We start from the raw sequence: 19,483 nt of genomic DNA on the forward strand, positions 1-19,483 counted from the left end.
TTTCAGTGACATCTGGTGTGATTTTTGGTAGTAGTTTCAGTATTATTTGTGTGTAGGAGGCAAGAGCAGACCCGAACGTAAGGAAACCACTTGGCTACAACATCTGGTACTTTCCAGAAAATGAGACCACTGTTAAGGAAACAAAGATGACAACTGATCAACAATTTAAATTACATCTGGGAAGTGCTGCTTACCTGGTGACTGTGGTATACAGTACATTTGATGGTGTGTCTCCAGAAGCGACACTCAGAATACCGGCTGTTCATGAAAAACGTATGTTACTTGTAATAGAATAGAAAATACTTTGATTTTTGAACCAACAAAATAATTGCCATAGGAGAACTTATTTTTAAGGGAGATACTTTTGGGGGCATTAAGATAGAGATGGGGAGAAGAGTTATCATTGTTGTTATTCATTGGTTCAGCCTTTGTGACCACTGTTTGTGGCCCCATTTGAGATTTTCTTGGCAAAGGTACATTTCTTGCCCTTTCTTTCTCCAGCTCATTTTACAAATGAGGAATTGAGGCAAATAGAGTTAAGTGAATAACTTAAGGGGTCACACAGTTAATAAGTATTTAAGGCTAGATTTGAACTTAGGAATCTGAATCTTCCCAACTCCAGGACCAGCACTATTCCCAGCACCACCTAGTTGCCCAGAGTTATAATTGGAGTGGGTTAATTTCTAAATTTAATGACACCTGGATGATAGCCTAGAGGGAGCTTCTTGGTACCCACCCTCAAAAGATCTGAAAATGATTTCATGAGAGGGAGATGTGATTACAAAGCTAGTGAAAAAGAGATATAGAATCAACTAGAATTCAGCAATCATTTATTAATCCATTTTAGGATAGAGTGATTTAAGCCCCAGATTCCTACAACCTAAGATCCTGCCAATCAAAACCAACTAGAATAGATATTGAACTAAAGCTGTTGGAATAGTGAGAATTTAGATGCTATCCTTTCTATCTAGCCTTATATTGGGCATTTGCCACAATGGTAAGAAAGCAGGAAAACTGATTTGTAGGAAACAGAAAATTAAACATTCAAGCAAATTTTAAGACTTTATCTCTAAAGGGAGGTAAGGTGAGGAGACAGTGTTTAGGGTGAGGCATTCAAGGTAGGAGCCTGAAAAAACTAGTACAAGCCCTCTACCCTAAGGCTTATGGAGTAGAAACAAGAACTAGAGGGAGCACTGGGTCTGGACCAGAGTTTAAGTCTGACATTCGGCACTTAATGCTATGTGATTCTGGGCAAGTCATATAATCCTGTTGACCTTAATTTTCTCATTTGTAAAATGAGTCGGGTAAGAAAATGGCAAAGCACTTTAATATCTTTGCTAAGAAAATTCCAAATGGGGTCTTGAAGAGTCAAATGTAACAGAACACCATAATAGAATTTAGGCTTTTAGAGATGATTTATGAACTGGGAAGCTAATAAACTTCAATCTTTTAGACTTGAATGAATGAATATTTTTGGAATGAAAAACCAATTTATCAAAATGTATATTAAAACACACAAATATGTTATCTTATAATCGTAATGGTGATGATAGCTAACATTCATATAGTACTTACTATGTACCAGGTACTGTGCTAAGTACTTTACAACCCTGGGAGGTAAGTGCTATTATTATACCCATTTTATAGATGAGAAAACTAATACCAATCTCTAGGGTTCTCAAAGTGTAGTTACCTCTGTTCCCAAGTTGTACACTTTTGGAGATAGTAGCTGTTGGCCTTTAGGGTGATGTTTATTCAGTGATAATCTTACAAGATTCCTACGCACTGGCAAAACTCAACTTTCTTCCTTTTCTTATGTTTTTTCATTCAACAGATCCTTACTACATGAACATGGTACATTAGAGATGTCCATATGCATGACTTAACTGTATTGTTTTTAAAAATTTATGACCAATGAAGTAGAAGAAATTAAATTAAAATGCATTATATAGCAGTGTACTGGCAAATGAGAGTCCAACCCTTATGCGATTGTGCATTATGATTGACTTAATGCAGTCCCCTAGATGGACGTTGAAGCATGGAAAAGTATTGCATTACCGTTACTAGTCCACTTACCAAAAATGGATGAAAGGCTTTTCAAATGGCTTCTGAAAAGATTTGCCCTCCTTTTTTTTTCTGTTTCCTGTCTGTGTTTAAGTAGGATGAGCTAATACAGATCTCCAAGAGGTAGAGGATCTTTTCTCATTTAGACATAACACGAAGCTGCAGACATGTGACCCTGTAGTTGCTGAGAAAAATGAAAACAATATTGATGATGAATGTAATCTCATGAGCTTCAGAAGTTTGGAAGTCACCCTCTTAGCCCTGAGGAGCAATCAGAGCTTTGAAGCAGAGATTTAGCTGGTCTCACTCTGGGAATAGGACCTGTCAGGACAAGTGTAACGTTGGGATGAGGTCCCTCAGAGATTAAATGAGCTAGAAATGGAGGCTTATCTGGGACAAAGAGTAGGTCCTTCACATTCACCTACTGGAGAGATTCATGGGGCTCTTACACATGATTTATGGATGTAATATCTTCTTTCCACAATTCCTTGGTCCCTATGTGGACCCCTATATCTTCTACCTCTCTTTTATGGGGAATCATGGCCATGTGCTGGCTGTGGAGTAAGTGAGGTCAGGACCCAATAGGAGCGGAGAGGAAAGAGCACATTTAGAGACTGCAAAGGTGTTTTGTGAACAGGATTCTAAACTGTTGTAACATGAGGCTTTTCCTATTTGCCATGCTGAAAAAAGCTTTTCTATTCACATTTAGATTCTTCTTTCTCTTATAGCATGAATATGGGTTAGTGGGTAAGTCCCCAGGCTTCTCCTGGACATGGTTGATGGAACATGATTCCTAATTCTAAGTACAACTTGGCCAGGAAATCCTAGCTGGGTATTTTTCAGTGGAGGATGGGGACAGGGTTGGTTGGAGGAAATGCTGTGATTCTCTTCTTTCTGCTTTCATGGATTTGAAATATTTTCAGTAGAAAATCATTTTTCCTGCTCAAACCACAGCTTGAATTTGAGACCACATATGTATATTTCCTTCCAAAATGGAGCACAAAATCTAGCTCTAGTGCTGTGTTGTCTGCTGAACCTGTAAACAACGTGTGAATTTACCTGGTATAATTTTATCTGGAAGTTCCCTTTGGATATCACTTTTCTTCTTTCCCCTCATTTGATGCCTGGAATTCTACAATTAGAAATTTAATCCTTTCCCTCAAATATCCATTACTTATTGATTAAAATAAAGTGGAGGTAGAAAAGCCTTAAAGGACTTTCAGTCCAAACATTTTCACACCCATCCACCCTCCAGGAGGGCAACACAATTGGCTTTATAAGTCAATTTTATTTTAGTGTATATGGAGCAATATCTACTTTCCGAAGACTTAGTTCTACTGGGAGATGGGGGAGAGGAAGAGGCAGGGTACCATAAAAATGGTACCTTTGAGAAAAAATGGAAAGGAGAAATTGGGAGGATTAAAACTCTATTTTGTCTGTGTAATAGTTTTGCTGTCTGAATTTGAGCTTTCTTTCCTCCCTAATGTCCATGTCTTCTGGTTTGTGCAATGCATGCTTTGGGACACTTTTACTGGATGTTGAGCAAGTGATGCTTTATAAGGCCGATTCCATTTTGTGCATTAGTTCTCCAGTGCATTGAGGCTGTGCAAGTGCATCAATCTCAGGACCACCTGGAGGTGTGGTGGCAAACCTCCAATGCAGAAGTTGACCAATGGGTAATTGAGTGGTACCCAGATCCAGAGATGGAGAATTTGAAGAGGTCCTGGGAATTTGTCTCACAAACCAGGAAATGGACAGGAAGGGCAGGTAACTAAAGTCTTGCTTTTTAGTTCCTTGTGCAGGCTGATAGTTAATTATAATAATTTAAAAACAACTTTCAATTTCTCCCAAGTTTAAATACTGTTAATTTTAATCAGCTGAGTTTGTGCATTAGCAAATAGTTGTGAATATTACCTGTTTTTACTCTTTGAAGGCTGAGGTCAACATGGAACTGAAGAGAATTCATTTGTATTGTTTTGATGAATAATTTGAGGCAATTTTTATTTCTCCTTCTCTAGGCCAGAAATGGGAAAAAAAATCATAGAGAATAAGGAATAATATTAAGTACCTGTTATGTGCAAGGCACTGTGCTAAGCATTTTACAAATATTACCTCATTTTATCCTTACAACAATTCCTCGTGATAGTTGCTATTATCATGCCCACTTTATAGTTCAGAAAGCTGAGGCAAATAGAGGTTAAGTGGCTAGCCCATGATCATACAGCTAGTGAATATCTGAGACTATTGAAGGACTGCAAAACTGGCAGGAATCATTGGATTCCCTGACACATGAAGTAATAGACAATAGATTGGTTTTGGACTATTTCTAGGACTTATAGACATAAATAATTCCTCATGTTGATTCATGTTGTTTGTTATGTGACACCTCCCATGTTGATGGATTTATGTTTACCTGTTTCAAGTGAGACCCTTCAGAAATCCGCTAATCTAGTTTGATTCCCCTTCTTGGGGCAATTTTCATCTTTGGGGTGTTTTCATCTTCTTGGGGTTCTCACCTCCTTGAGAAGTCAGGGAAGGTCCACCTATGTTCTAAAACAAAAGAAAGTGGAGATGTTATGGGCCAGAACTCTTGCACTTAAAACAAGAATTCTCACAAGATGCTAACTCAGTGGAATTGATAAGACAATGGTTATCTAGTTTAGTATGGTGCTTAATAGTTCTCTAGTTCAGTACATGAACTTAGTACTTTATATAGTTCTACAAGATTCATACCTATGATGATGTAATTAAAATAGAGCATATAAAGCTGGGACAAACTCAGCCAGAGTCAGAGCCAGAGAAGACAGAGGACAGGAGGTGGGAATTCAAGTTGTCAGAGACAAGGAGAAAGATTCATTCCATCATCTTCATCAGCCTTGTGGTGTCTGGCTTGTCCTCCTGCTCCCCACACTGAGACCAAGGCCTGTCTGAAGGGCCTCAAGAAAGCTAGCCCAGCCCCAGGCAAGGAAACAATAAAGAATTTCAAAACATGGTGCTGCAAAGCCTGTTGAAAAAGGTGATAATCTTAAATTCCTCTGTAAGGGATGAGTGAAATTCAACAGGTATAGACACTGAGGGCATTTCAGACATGACAAACAGGTTGAGCAAAACAATGGAGTTCTGAGAACACAGAGTTTATTGCAGGACAAAGTAAAGCAAGCAGCTTGGAGGTGGGGGGTCAGAGGAAGGAGTGCAAGAGTGCATGAAAGGGGACTAGAAATAAGGTTGGAAAAGCTAATTGTCTTGAGTTATAAAAAGTCTTGAATGCCTTGGTAGAGTAGTCTGAACCTAATTCAGAAGGTAATAAGGAATCACAAGCAATTAAAAGGCTTGAATTTCATTTTATTTAGATATAAATATATCTGATTAGATATTCATATATGGGTGGGGTGAGTTAGAGAATGGTTGCTCAGGTTAAAATAAAGACCTTAATTTCTAGAAATACACTCCTTCCTCTATCCACAGTGCCACTGGCTGCCAAAGGGGAGGGTAGAGTCTCCAACTTTCAGGGCAATATTTGTTAGGAACAGTGCTGCCAGTCTGTCACTCACCAGACACATGCATTCAATCTAATTGTCCAGCTAAAGCTTTTAAAATCATTGATCTTATCTAGGAGGAAGGAAGAATACAGGAGCTCATCAACCTATTCCATGGTTATTGTGCTGTCAATCAAAGGATTAGTTGTCAGTCTGTAAAAGCTGTGTTAGAACTGTATGGGACCTGAAGAAGCTTAGAAATTTTCTACTTTGAAAGCCCCCCTCATTTTACAGGTGAATAAACTGAGACCCCAAACCAAATCCATGTTAAAATGGGTTGTTCTTGTTCTGCCTAGGTTTTTTTTTTGTCCTGAGAAGTTTTAGCTCTCTCTTCTTAACTGGAGAACATTATTAATTAGTAAAGAAATAAGAAACCTTTTCGCCAGAAGTACAAGGTTTTGCCCATTTCCTTTAGTGAAACAATTTATCAAAAAATCAGCAATGGGCAGAACACTTACAGAAAGGGCTGGAAAATACAGAGCTCATCGTTACAGCAAATAATCTGTCAAGAGGTAAATGCGTGTGTGTGTGTGTGTGTGTGTGTGTGTGTGTGTGTGTGTGTGTGTGTGTATAGGTATATAGATAGATATGTAGAATTAGTGTACATGCATTCATGTGAAATAAACGATAGGGACTAGACCTGTGATTTAATGAACATAAGGAACTCTAGATGATTCTCACATAGGTAACTATTTTTTCTGTAATTTATAATCTGAGAGAGTAAGTAACCTGGCTTTCTCATTGAGAGGTTGTGATCTGTCCATGGTCCTATGTCAAGTATACACTGAGGCTGTTTCTCCCTCCACTAGACCATATTTCCTCTCCTAACAAATCTAGTATACATGAACAAAAACTAATAGTCAAATGAACAAAAGTAATAAGTGGAATCTTATATAAAACCTTCAAGATTTATTGGGAGTACAACTGACAACAACTAAGCAATAGATGCTTCAGGGTCAATCTGAAGACCCACTATCTTAGGCAGCTAAAATACGTGGTATGTGGGATCTGGAATCATGATGATCTGAGTTCAAACCCTGCCTCAAAGACTTTTACTACCTGAGTAATCTTGAGCAAGTCACTTAAACTCTGCCTTAATTTCTTCAACTGCAAATAATAGCAACTACCTTCCAGGATTGGTATGAAGGTAAAATGAGATAATATCTATAAAGTGCTCTGTAAACCTATATATAAATATAGCACTATATAAATACTATAATAACAATATATAAATATAATCAACATAACATGCATTATATAAGAATATAATCCCACATAATTAATTATTATTAATATTAATATTACTATCTGCAAAATTGATCAAGTTCAATCTCCTTCACAGAAGAGGAAAATGAAAGCCAATAAACTTTAAGTGATTTGCACAAAATCAGCCAGTCAGTAACATAACTCCTCTGTCTCTTAACTCCTGGTAAAGGAATCTCTCTTTTCAGCCATATGCGGGCTTACATTTGTGTTTTTCTTTTTACAGAAAACTTTGTGCCATTCCAGTGTTATAACATCTCAGTGTATCCCATGGTGGGGATTGAAGTTGGTGTTCCATATTCCATCCAAGCTTATTTCAAAGAAGGGAGTATGTATGAACAATATAGCATCTCTTGCATTTGTAGGGGTTGGTGTGCATCTGAGGCCCTTTTATGGCACTCTTCCATAGCTCATTCATCATCTTTTTTGTTGTCCAACCTTCTACACTATGAGTCTGGATTTGTAATGCTGGAAAAACTGAGGCAAGATAGAAATTAGAGAATATTTAATATTTTATTTGAAAGGGAGAGACTTACTGGGACCAAATGGATCCATGGTTTGGTCCCAGGGCTGAATGAGACTATCATCTCCAAGACTCCAACAGTGAATGTGAGTTCTCAATGACATATATATGACTCTAAGCTCCGGTGGAAGTCTAAACTCTGGTGAGCGGGAATCTCCAGGCAGGGACCATCAGTCCAATTCTGACAGGTTGTGGGTAAATTCTAACAAATTGAGAATTAAGGAGGGGTCCCACTAGAGCCAGGAAATCTGGATAAGAGGATACCAATTAAGTATCTGAAATAGGACATCTGGAGTTTTATCTTTTGGAATGCCAGATCTCCATAGCCCTAATTATCTCAGTTCTAATGAGCAGAAAAGGGGAGTTGCAATCAGAGAAACTGAAGCAGGACAATTCAGAGAAACTGAGGTAGGATAATTTAGGGAAACTGAGGCAGGACAATTTAGGGAAACTGAGATAGGATAATTTAGGGAAACTGAGGCAGAACAGTTAGGGAAAACTGAGGGCAATTTAGGGAACTGTGGCACAACAGACCGAACAATTGATGTCAGTACTTTAGGATGGTTAATTTGGCCTCTGTGTGAAGGATAGACTAGAGATGAGAGAAACAATATGGGTATGTATTTTGACAGAAGAGATGCTCTTAGAGACAGAAGAAATAGAGTGAGGCATGGATCAGAGGTAAGAAAATATAGGGGATTGTTGTGAAGCTGTGAATAGTTTAGTTTGACTAAGCACATTTGTAGGGGAGGAGTAGATTGTTTGGGGCCACATTATGAAAGGTCTTGAATATCAGATTGGATTTGAATTTTAGTAGCTAAATATAAGCCCTTGAAACTTTTTGAGTCAGGGAGCAGCATGATTGAATCTATTTTTTTTTTAAATTAAATTTTAAAAAATCAGTTGTTTTAGAATCAGAGCATTATTAAAGGCAAAACTATATACATATCTACCCAAATATAACACTGCTTATATAAATTTAAGAACAATCTTTAAAAAGTTTTTAAAATTTTATTTAATATGTATAGAAGAATTGCATATGTTTAACATATGCACACCTGCCAGCTCACCTGCCATCTAGGAGAGGGGAATAGGGGGAAAAGAGAGAAAAAAATTAGAACACAAGGTTTTGTAAGGGTAGATGTTGAAAAGTATCCATGTATATATTTTGAAAATAAAAAGCTTTAATTAAGACAAAACAAAAAAACCCACAAAATTTTATTTTAAAAAATTTATTTATTGAACTAAATATAAAGTAAGAAAAAACAGAATAGAAAAAAAGCAGAAAAGGCAAATAAGCAAAACAAAACATCATGTGTTCAGCAGAACATCAGGGAAGATTAAAAATATATAATAATAAATGCCCATTTAAGAAATTATATTCATGAGTGTACAGAAAAATCTATTTAAAAAAATTGTAGCTATATTAAAAAGTCAACATCCAAATGACATGGAATGAGAAGTTATCAAAATACAAGGACTCAAAAAGAAGAAATCAGAATTGAATGGGCTCAAGAAGTATATCATTTCTATCATCCCATCTGCTCCAGGGGTGTCAATGAACAACAGAAGATGAATTTACATCCCCAAAATTTTACTTAATAAGATATCCATCTGTATAATTATCCATATACAAATAAACCTATAAAAGAATAATAGCAAGATAATAATTTGGCTCTAGATAATTTTATCTGTACTCCACTGAACAGGATAAAAAGAGTGACATGATAATGATTGATGATGATAATGGTGTTGATAATTTTAAAAGCTGACACTCAGTACCTGCCACTGGACTTATTGAATGTAATCAATCTTATTTTTATCTCTGGTTGGAATCAATGAAATGACCAAGATCCAAGGCCTTCCATGGGTGACATCTACCTGAATTCAAATGACTGCATCAACAAAGAAGTGTCAAAATTGGCCAAGTCTTGATCTGTTTATGGAAGCAGAAATTGGCCAGGTCATTGCTTCTAGAAATTACCTAAAGGTCATATTTTTATTAGGAGCCCATTCTTACTTATCAGTGTTATGTCTGTGTAGTGATACTAGGATGAAGTATATCATTATCATCACCATTTTATCATCTCCTACTGGTGTCGTCTCAAAGATGCTTTGAATGAGCCTATATTTCTACACTCTTATTCAGTTGTAAGTGTATTTTTTTCAAACAAAGGAATCATCTGCATGATAATCTGCTGAATCTAAAATAACAATAGTAGGATACAAGCATTTAGAAAGAAGTTATTATGTACCAGGCACTATGCTGAGAACTTAACAAATACTTCCTCATATTCATTTGATTTTCCCAATAACCCTGGGAAGTGAGTGTTATTATTATACCCATTTTACAGATAACAGTGATTTGCCCAGGATCTTAGAGTTATTAAGTATCTAAGGTCAGATTTTAACTAAAATCTTCCTGACTCCAGCCCTAACTCTCTATCCATTGTTCCACCTAACTGCTAAGACCATTTCTATCTGAATTATATCAACTATAAGATAATAATAATAGTAATGGTAATCATTACTGTTATTATAACAACAATAATGATAGAATTGTATAAATATCATTACAGAGTATAAATAGCAGTAATTTACATATATCTAAAATCCATCTACTGGCTAGAATCGTGTGCCATAAACTCACTATTCTGCATAAATGGACATATGACAAATCCTTCTATTACAAATACACTTTCTCCTTTCCTGATACCTGGTCAGACATTTTATCCATTATATCACCTAGCTGCTCCATAAAATTTTAACATTTGACAAATGCTTAGAAAGATATAATCAAATATCCAAAATTATAGATCAAGATGTTATCAGGCCCCCAAACCTACAGAAATATTTTTCGAACAACCAGAAATCTTCTCTGCACAGATAAAGCTTTGTTGGTAACAGTTGCACAGCACTGGATTTATCAGATGTAATCAACAGTTACTTCCAGATGGAACTAATAAAATAAAATCTAAGATCCAAGATAAAATCTAAAGACTCCCCACATGCACAAACTCAGCCAGCAAAATATTGATGAAGAAACAACAGAAAGATGGATGAATCATACACATTTGTTTTGGAAATGAAGACGTTTAATCTGAGGTCATTGTCACTAGAAACTACAGAACATTTTTCCATAGGGAACACAACTCTAACGTCATAGTTATTAAGATGTGACTCAGCGGCTACAACGATAGATCAGAAGCTTAATATCTAGCACATCTGCCAGATAACAAATCATCATACTAAAAACATATATCTCAAAATTTCTTGGAGTTCTCAGCCCTGGACAGTTAACACAGACTGAATTGTTGTCTACAATTGCCCAGACATAATTTTGATTCATAAAAACTTTCTAAAGAGGTTGTTATACTGCATGCTCATAATTGTTAAGTTGTATGGAATAAAAAAAAAATCTTTACAAATATAGAGATGTAATAACAATTAAGAGGATGAGTAATTGCTCTATAGTTACATAGCTAATAGACATGATGAACCTGACGTTGGAACCAAGTCTCCCTGATTACAACTCTAGTACCACTGTCACCCAGCTTTAATCCATCTGAGTTGAGTATTCATCAGAAGCTTTTCTTTTTCCTGGAGGTTGGGGGCAGCAGATGCAATAGATAGAAAGCCGGGCTAATGGTGAATGAATATTCATTGTCTGTCTTTCTGTCTTTTTAAAAGTTCCATCAGAAGGTCCATTGGCTAAGGCCCAAAACATCAGCACCCAGACAGCCACAATAAAATGGGAAGAGATACCCAAGACCAAGAGAAGGGGCTTCATCTGTAACTATACAGTGTTTTATAAATCTGACCATGGAATAGAATTTGGTAAGTGTACATATGGCTCAGCTGGAAAAAAAAAATCTCTTTTTATTCCAACCAAATAGTTTGACTAAGTCAATTAAGATGATCATATTGTACTCTTTTTTTGGGCAAATTTTTCTTAGTGGAAGTCTGTTTTCTAGACGACATACAGACTTTCTCCTTTAGCTAATTCATTTTAATTTAAGTTCAGGGAATATTGAACTATGTGCCCAGTGCTGTGCTAGACACTGTAGGAATACAAAGATGGAAACCGACACTTATCCTGTCCTCAAGGAACTTGTGTTAGAGTAGATGGGTTCTGACATATACAAGATTAAGTAAAATCCAAGGTAGTATATAAGATTCCTAGGTGCCTTTGAAGAGATTTGAGAAGGATATATTTGTATTTTGATGAAAGGAATTTAAAGCTGAATTGGGTGACAGGTGTGATACCTGGGTACTTGAAGCAGAATAGTGATCATTTTCTCCTTACCTTTGTGTGTATAATGGGAAGAAGCACAAAGAACTCAAAGCTTTAAAGGAATTTTAAAACTTGATATCTAGTTAGGGTTGTGTTTTGAATATGACATGTGAATTCATTGGTATAGGAATTCCTGGTTAAGAAACTCCTTCTACCAATATAGATCAGCCACTGTTCTGTAACTTATGGTATTAGGAAATTGTCTGGATTCACAAAACCAGCTTGTAAAGTGGTCCTTCCTTCCTCTCCGGCCAGTTTTCTATTCATTATAACTCTCAGCTTGTTAAAAAAAATTGTATAGATTAAATTGCATGAACAAAACCCAGTCATCTAATTGAGATTTAAAAATCTATTTCATTCCCATCTGTGAGTGATCTCTTCCCCATCCCTATAAAGGATCACTGTATTGAGGTGTGAGAAATGAGGGTAAGAGATATCCAGACAGCAATGGGGTCTCCTGGCCAATGTCATAATGTTGCGAAAGAATTTGTAATCCTTGAGGTTTGTGGCAAAAAATGGGTTTATTACTGAAAAACAATTTTCTCAGTGGGCTAAATCCTGAAAGGATTTTTAGGAAAGGTTTGGTTTTTTTTGTTTTTTTTTTAAAGCAAAGATGTTTTATACTGAGAAACAACTCAGGGAGGCTCTTCCAAAAGGAATTAGCAAAGGTTTGGGGTTCATCCTTTCATTATGTGGGGTTTTGTGGCCAGAAGCTAGGGAGAGATCTCCAGATGAATTTGAGGGACTAATTTTCCAATTCAATAAAGGGTGGTGAGTATACCCCAGGTCAAGATCTCCAATTGAATTGTAGATGAAGATTACCATCTAGGAGTTCCCCTGTGACCAAGAGGGTGGGGGGCCCTCCCAGAGGCCAGGAGGGGTTGAGATTTTAGGGTTTCACTAACCCAGGTCCAGCATCAACTGGGTCTATCATCCAAGACACCATAAGGGGATTTACAAAGGGATTGAGAAGTTGAATTTTATCCTTGGTTATCCAGCCTTTGCTGAAGTCCCAATACACTCAATAACACTGTGATTTTAGTAATTCATTTAGTTCCTTATATGAATAAGGGTGGTAGGAGGTCACTTTGATCACTGCCTCAATAGATCATTTCTAGGGATAGGAATAGCAATTGGATAATAGTTGATACATTTTCATTCCCTAAAGCAGTCTCATCTACCTTTCTCAGGTTCCTCCCTGACTCAATTGACAGACATTTCCCTGGAAACAGTGTAGTGTAACGGAAAGAATTCTGACTCTAGAGTCAAAAGTCAAAATATCTGGATTCCAATTCTAATGATTAATGCCTGTGTTACCTCAGGGAAATTAACTTGCCTGGGTGTGTTTCTTTCTCTGCCAAACCTCCACATTTCCTGCCAGCTTTAGATGAATGATTCTTTTCTTCTCAGTGCCTCTTCTGTCTAACAATTAATTCATAGCCATCAACAGATAGCAATAGAACAAATACTATTTGCCCAAACTCTTATTTCTCCCTCTAGTTCCAATTCAATTCCTGAGAAGATGAATCTAGAAAGGCAAGTCCTGGATTCAGGACACTGACTGGATCATAAGAGGCAGGAACTGCTCTGGGAACACCTAGAACTTTCAATCATTCTTTTGAGGGGGTCTTCTTTGGCCAAGTATCTTCAAGTCACTTGTTTTATTTAGAAATAAATCTGGAATATGACATAAGCTCCTTGAGGGCAGGACTTAAAATTTTGTTTTTGTATCACTAGTACTTACTATCCTCTGGCTTATTCTGCCTTGTATAGAATATAATAATAATAATAATATGTATTTATTTAGCCTAACAAATAAAAACTTGTTGAATGGAATTGAATTCAACAGTCCCCAAACCAACTTGATCTCATGAGGATTAATGAACACTTCCCCTCCTTTTTCTTTTCCTTACAGAACTGAATTTGACTAAAGTAGGGGGAGGAATCATATAGTATATAATATTATATTATATTACATTATACTACATTGCATTACATTGTATTATACTAATTATATTATATTATAGAACAAGCTATCTAGTTTAACCCATATATCTCTGACAATTGGTCTCCTAACATTTCCTTCAGTGAGGAGGAACCCAGTATTTGAGGCAATCCATTCGACTTTCAGACAGCAGGATTTTTTTTTTCCTTTTACCTCAAGCCTAAATCTGCAACTTCTATTGATCACTTGGCTTTTTGGATACAAGTAGAACTACAATATTATTATTAATAATAATAACAAATGTTTACATAGGGGCTTACTATTTGCCAGTATTATCATAAGTGCTTTAAAATTATTACCTCATTTGCTCCACATAACTACCCTGGGAAGTAGGCTCTGTTATTTTCCCAGTTTATATTACCCTCTTTTACAGATGAGGAAACTAGTAAGAATCTGAGGCAAGTCTGAATTCAGGTCTTCTAGACTCTAGCCTATACTCAATCCACTCATAGACTTGCTTGCTTTTCTTTTCAGTAATTCTCTTTTCTTGCCTTTAATCTCCCTTTATTCCAAAATCTCCAGGGCTGCAATGGAAATCTGGAAAGTTGGAACATACTGAGAGGAATGAGGTGACCTGTTTTAGAATCCAGAGTGTCCATGCTTTTGGTTTAGTCATCAAAATGTTCCATTAACAGGATCCCTGGAAGAGTGCCAGATGGAACTCCAAATTACTCCATCCTTTCTTTTTAAAATTCATCATATTTTTTTCTTACAGCTATAACAGTCGATTCTAGTATCTTGCAATATGAACTGGAGTCTCTGGAAAGCAACACACAGTACACTGTTAAGATCATGGCAAATACCTTGGCTGGAGGCAAAAATGGGACAAGTTTCAATTTCAAGACATCTATTAGTGAGTAATTGTCAAAGGGAATCATTATTTAGGAAAATTTAGAATTGAGTTAGGAGTTAACAGCCATTCTGGTATGTCTTGGGCTCAAAGGATAAATTCTTTTTATGCCTTAAATCAAATTGAGCAAGAGTAGCCATTCTTTTTTTTTTTTCCCAGATATAATTTTTTTTATTATAGCTTTTCATTTACAAGATATATGCATGGATAATTTTTTAGCATTGACAATTGAAAAACCTTTTGTTCCAATTTTTCCCCTTCTTCCCCCTCCACCCCTTCCCCCAGATGTTAGGTTGACCAATACATGTTAAATATGTTAAAATATATGTTAAATATAATATATACATATATTTCCATACAGTTATTTTGCTGTACAAAAAGAATCAGACTCTGAAATAGTGTACAATTAACCTGTGAAGGAAATCAAAAATGCAGGTGGACAAGGGCAGAGGGATTGGGAATTCTATGTAGTGATTCATAGTCATCTCCCAGAATTCTTTCCCTGGGTATAACTGGTTCAGTTTATTATTGCTCTATTGGAACTTATTTGGTTCATCTCATTGTTGAAGAGGGCCACGTCCATCAGAATTGATGTAAATAATTGAAGTAAATAATGATCTCCTAGTTCTGCTCATTTTACATAGCATCAGTTCATGTAAGTCTCTCCAGGCCTTTCTGAAATCATCCTATTGGTCATTTCTTACCGAACAATAATATTCCATATTTTTCATATACCACAATTTACCCAGCCATTCTCCAATTGATGGGCATCTACTCAGTTTCCAGTTTCTGGCCACAACAAACAGGATTGCCACAAACATTCTTGCACATACAGGTCCCTTTCCCTTCTTTAAGATAAGAGTGACCATTCTTAACATCAATTTCAACAACAACATTTGAAAATAAGAATTATTCTCACAGACACTGATTTTAAGATGAGAAAAGATGAGGAATCTTTTGGCTATCGTAGAATGAAGAACTGCAAAGACTTTTAGGGATCATCTAGTTTGACTCTCTCATTTTATAAATGAGATAAATGAAGTCTATAAAGGGGAAAGTGATTTGCCTATAATTGAAGCAAGGAAGTAGTGGAGACAAGCCTTAAAAGCTGATTATCTAGCTCCAATACATCATACCTGATATCATACAATCTGAGTCAGAGAATTCAATCTAATTTAAGTTAGTGTTGATTTTTTTTTGAGAAAACCACATAGAATGGTCTATCAGTTCAACAAATAAAAATTGAGAGTATAAAATTCTATTCAATAAAAATAATCATTCAGAACAAATATACTTTATTTCCACCTTCTTGCTAATGATGAGGCAGAACCAAAAGAGAGGACAGGATAAAGGAGAAGAAAGAAGCAATCATTGTTTACCATGTTCTCACAAAGTTCTAATTCATTTATTAACATTAGGCCTTGAAAATGCCACTACTCAGATAATGGATTTTATTACTTAAACATGTTTTAAATTACTGCCTCAAACTTGGAAATACAATTCTCATTTTCATTGGAGAAAAAATGTTTTATCTTCTACTTTGTAAATAAAGAGGGTTGCAGCTGCTTTTATGAGGGAAAAAAATGTTTCCTATTTTTGTGGAACAACATGCTCCGTCTTGTGGCAATTTGGGGAATTCCTGTATTGCTGCTTATGCTTGCTTTTAAAAAATTGTGATCTTGACAGACTTCACCAAACATGATCATTTCCATAAAAAAAAGAATAAACAGAAAAAGAGAGCTATATGTGAAAATTGAATTTCAATTATTTATAGCTGGCTTTAAAAAAGTATGATATATTTAATAATGTCCTATTTGTCCGTTTGCTAAAAACTTTTACAATTATTTTGTATTTGCTCAACTGTAGGCAAAAATGAAACCCTTTTTGGTGCTTGTCTTGAATGCCAGATGAAATTAAATTTAAGAACAAATTCAACTTAGGCCAAGAGTTGGGACATGGGTGATTCATATAGACTTGATTGATAGTGTTACATGTTATGAAAGATATTTAACAAGGAACATATGTTAGTTTATTTTTAAAAAAATTTTATTAAAGCTTTTTATTTTTCAAAACATATGCGTGGACAATCCTTCAACATTAGCCCTTTCAAAATCTTGTGTTCTGACTTTCCCTTCCTTCCCACATGTCCTCCCCTAAATGGCAATAGTCCGATCTATGTTAAACATGGTAGAGATATATATTAAATCTAATGCAATTATTGTGCTGCACAAGAAGGGTCAAATCTAGCCCATAAGAAAAAAAAAGAAGCAAAATAAAATGCAAAAACAAAAAGAGTGAAAATACTATGTTGTGAAAAAATTCACAAACCCAAAGTTTGTGGCAAAAGGGAATTTATTTACACTAAGAAGACAGCTTTCTTAGTGGGCAAACTCCTGATATATTGCATGAGTCTTAGCCTGGGGCTGGGGAGCAGTTTGAGCAACTCAATAGAGAACTTTGACTATGCCCCAGGCCGAAATTTCCAACTGAGTGAGATTACTTATCTTGGAATAGTCTGGGAAGTGTGTCTGGGAAGCCCAAGGGCTGGGAGGGTTTGAGAGTCAGGAGCACCCTTCCCCCCAGACCCTTCTGGGGTAAACACAGTTTACATCAGTCCCCTCCCCAAAGATTAAAGGGGACACAATTTAATCTCATTGTTGAAGAGAGCCACGTTCATCAGAATTGATCATCCTATAGTCTTCTTGTTGCCGTGTATAATGATCTCCTGATTCCGTTCATTTCATTCAGCATCAATCCATGTAAGTCTCTCCAGGCCTCTCTGAAATCATCCTATGGATTATTTCTTATAGATCAATAATTTTCCATAGTATTCATATACCATAACTTACTCAGTCACTCTCCAATTGATGGACATTGAGTCAGTTTCCAACTTCTAGCCATTACAAAAAGGGCTGCCACAAACATTTTTGCCCATTTGGGTCCCTTTCCCTCCTTTATGATCTTTTTGTGATACAAGCCCAGTAGAAACTCTGCTGGATCAAAGGGTATGCACAGTTTGATAACTTTTTGAGCATTTTATGTTAATTTACCTAACAGATTATCCTCAATGGAATAATCCTCACGGGAGATATAGTTAAATATTGTTCTCCTTTTCTCATAGGTATAATCAAGATTGTGCTTTTGGGTGCTATCACTGGAGGTGGTCTTTTTTCCCTTGGTATCCTATTGATGGTCTGTAGTCTCAACAAACCCAAGTAAGTATTTATGTGCATTTGGTAAATGGAGAAGAGGAGGTGGTGTAAGGAAATTATTTGTCATCATTTTAATTAGAAAGTTTCACCAGGGGGCAGTTAGATAGTGCAGTGGATAGAGTACTGATCCTAAAATCAAGAGGTCCTGAGTTTAAATCTATGCTTGGACACTTAATATTTACTAGCTGTGTAACCCTGAGCAAGTCACTTAACCTCAATTACCTTGCTAAAAAAAAAAAAAAATTAAAAAAAAAAAAAAGAGAGAGAGAAAGTTTCATCAGATGTTTAACTAGAAAAGAGGAAATTAGTTCAGACATAAGCCCCCTCCCCTTTTTTTTAATGTGCTTTAATAACTTCTATTTTTTTCTATTTTGCACTTGAAAAGAACCAATGGAAATGAATTAATAAGCATTTATTTTATCTCTTCACCTCCCTCCTACATTAAAAAAAAAGAATATGCTTAGGAAAACCAAATTTTTTAACAAATATGCATAGTAAAACCAAATAATTCACACAATGGCTCTGTCCAAATATCAATGTCTCATTCTTCATTTTGAGTCCATTGGCTCTCTTTCAGGAGGTAGATAACAAGCTTCATCATTAAAAGTTACTAAACTGTACACACATATCCTCTGACCTAGAAATACCACTCTTAGGCCTTTCCCCCAAAGAGATAAAAAAAAGTAAGAAATAATTAATGGGTACAAGAATATTTATAGCTGCTCTTTTGTGATGACAAAGAACTAAAAACTAAAAGGAAGTTCAAAGGGAAAATGGCCAAATTATAGTATATTAATATAATAGAACATGAACATTTCTGTATATGATGAAAAAGAGAAAGAAGTTTACATGTGAAATGGCAAAATTTTAGTATATACAGCTTATTTTTTTTTAAGTATAACAAATTTGATATATTAATTTCAAAGCTGTTCTGTTGTGTAATATAGCTCTTAATAAGGGTCAAAGAAGCCTGGGCTGATGCAGAAAAGGCCAGAGGTGTCCTAGGATCTTTAGAGATGAGTATATCATAGCATGAAGGGATCACTGAAGCACTGACCCATTTCCCTAAAGTACTGATGTGAATTAAAGTAGGGAATGGAGGCAAGAAAGAGTGAGATGTTTTCAAGCGTGAGAAAGGAAGGGTACTGAAAAGTCCGGTTTGAGGCTTGGAAAACTCATTCATGTGAAAATATTCATAGATTATAGAATTAATGTGTAATGCACATTGGAAAGGTTATTTGCTTTGATTTTCCTCAAATCATCTTACATATATTTGTTCTAACTGGCTCACTTGGAAGACCCAGTTCTGGTTAACTGGATCCATATAGTACCTAACTCCATACAACAAATTATGACATACTATTGAATGAAAGTTTCTTTGTCTTTAATTATTGCAAGTATCCTGCCTGCTCTGGTTGAGCAGGTTAATTATTATATAAACTTAACAAATTTCTAATTATTCCATTTCCCATGTTTTCCTGTCTCCAGTAGGGATATTGCTTTTTGCTTTGGATAATCAGTGATTTCCATGGACTCTATTTGTAGATTAAGAATTTTCTAGGGAAATTAGATATAATTAGTTGAAAATTGTGTTTTAGTCAGCATACTAAATATGTCGATCAGACCACCAGCAGTATATTAGTATGTTAAAACCACAAATTCCAAATGGATTAATAACAGGAAAGCACATGATTACAAAATAAAAGAAGATAGTAAAAAAATGTATCTTTCATAAT

At 35.8% G+C, this 19,483-nt stretch overlaps 1 protein-coding gene across 1 annotated transcript in view; it reads left to right on the forward strand.

The window, feature by feature from the left end:
- IL31RA (interleukin 31 receptor A) overlaps positions 1-19,483 on the forward strand; it is a 45,801-nt gene that overhangs the window by 21,269 nt on the left and 5,049 nt on the right. Inside the window, exons 8-13 of the mRNA XM_051990841.1 lie at positions 57-273; positions 3,649-3,831; positions 7,090-7,191; positions 11,077-11,223; positions 14,401-14,538; positions 17,657-17,750. Of these exons, the coding sequence (XP_051846801.1) occupies positions 57-273; positions 3,649-3,831; positions 7,090-7,191; positions 11,077-11,223; positions 14,401-14,538; positions 17,657-17,750 (881 nt within the window). The remainder of the gene's footprint in view (positions 1-56; positions 274-3,648; positions 3,832-7,089; positions 7,192-11,076; positions 11,224-14,400; positions 14,539-17,656; positions 17,751-19,483) is intronic.

This window comes from Antechinus flavipes, chromosome 1 (genome assembly GCF_016432865.1).
Source record: "Antechinus flavipes isolate AdamAnt ecotype Samford, QLD, Australia chromosome 1, AdamAnt_v2, whole genome shotgun sequence".
Taxonomy (NCBI): domain Eukaryota; kingdom Metazoa; phylum Chordata; class Mammalia; order Dasyuromorphia; family Dasyuridae; genus Antechinus; species Antechinus flavipes.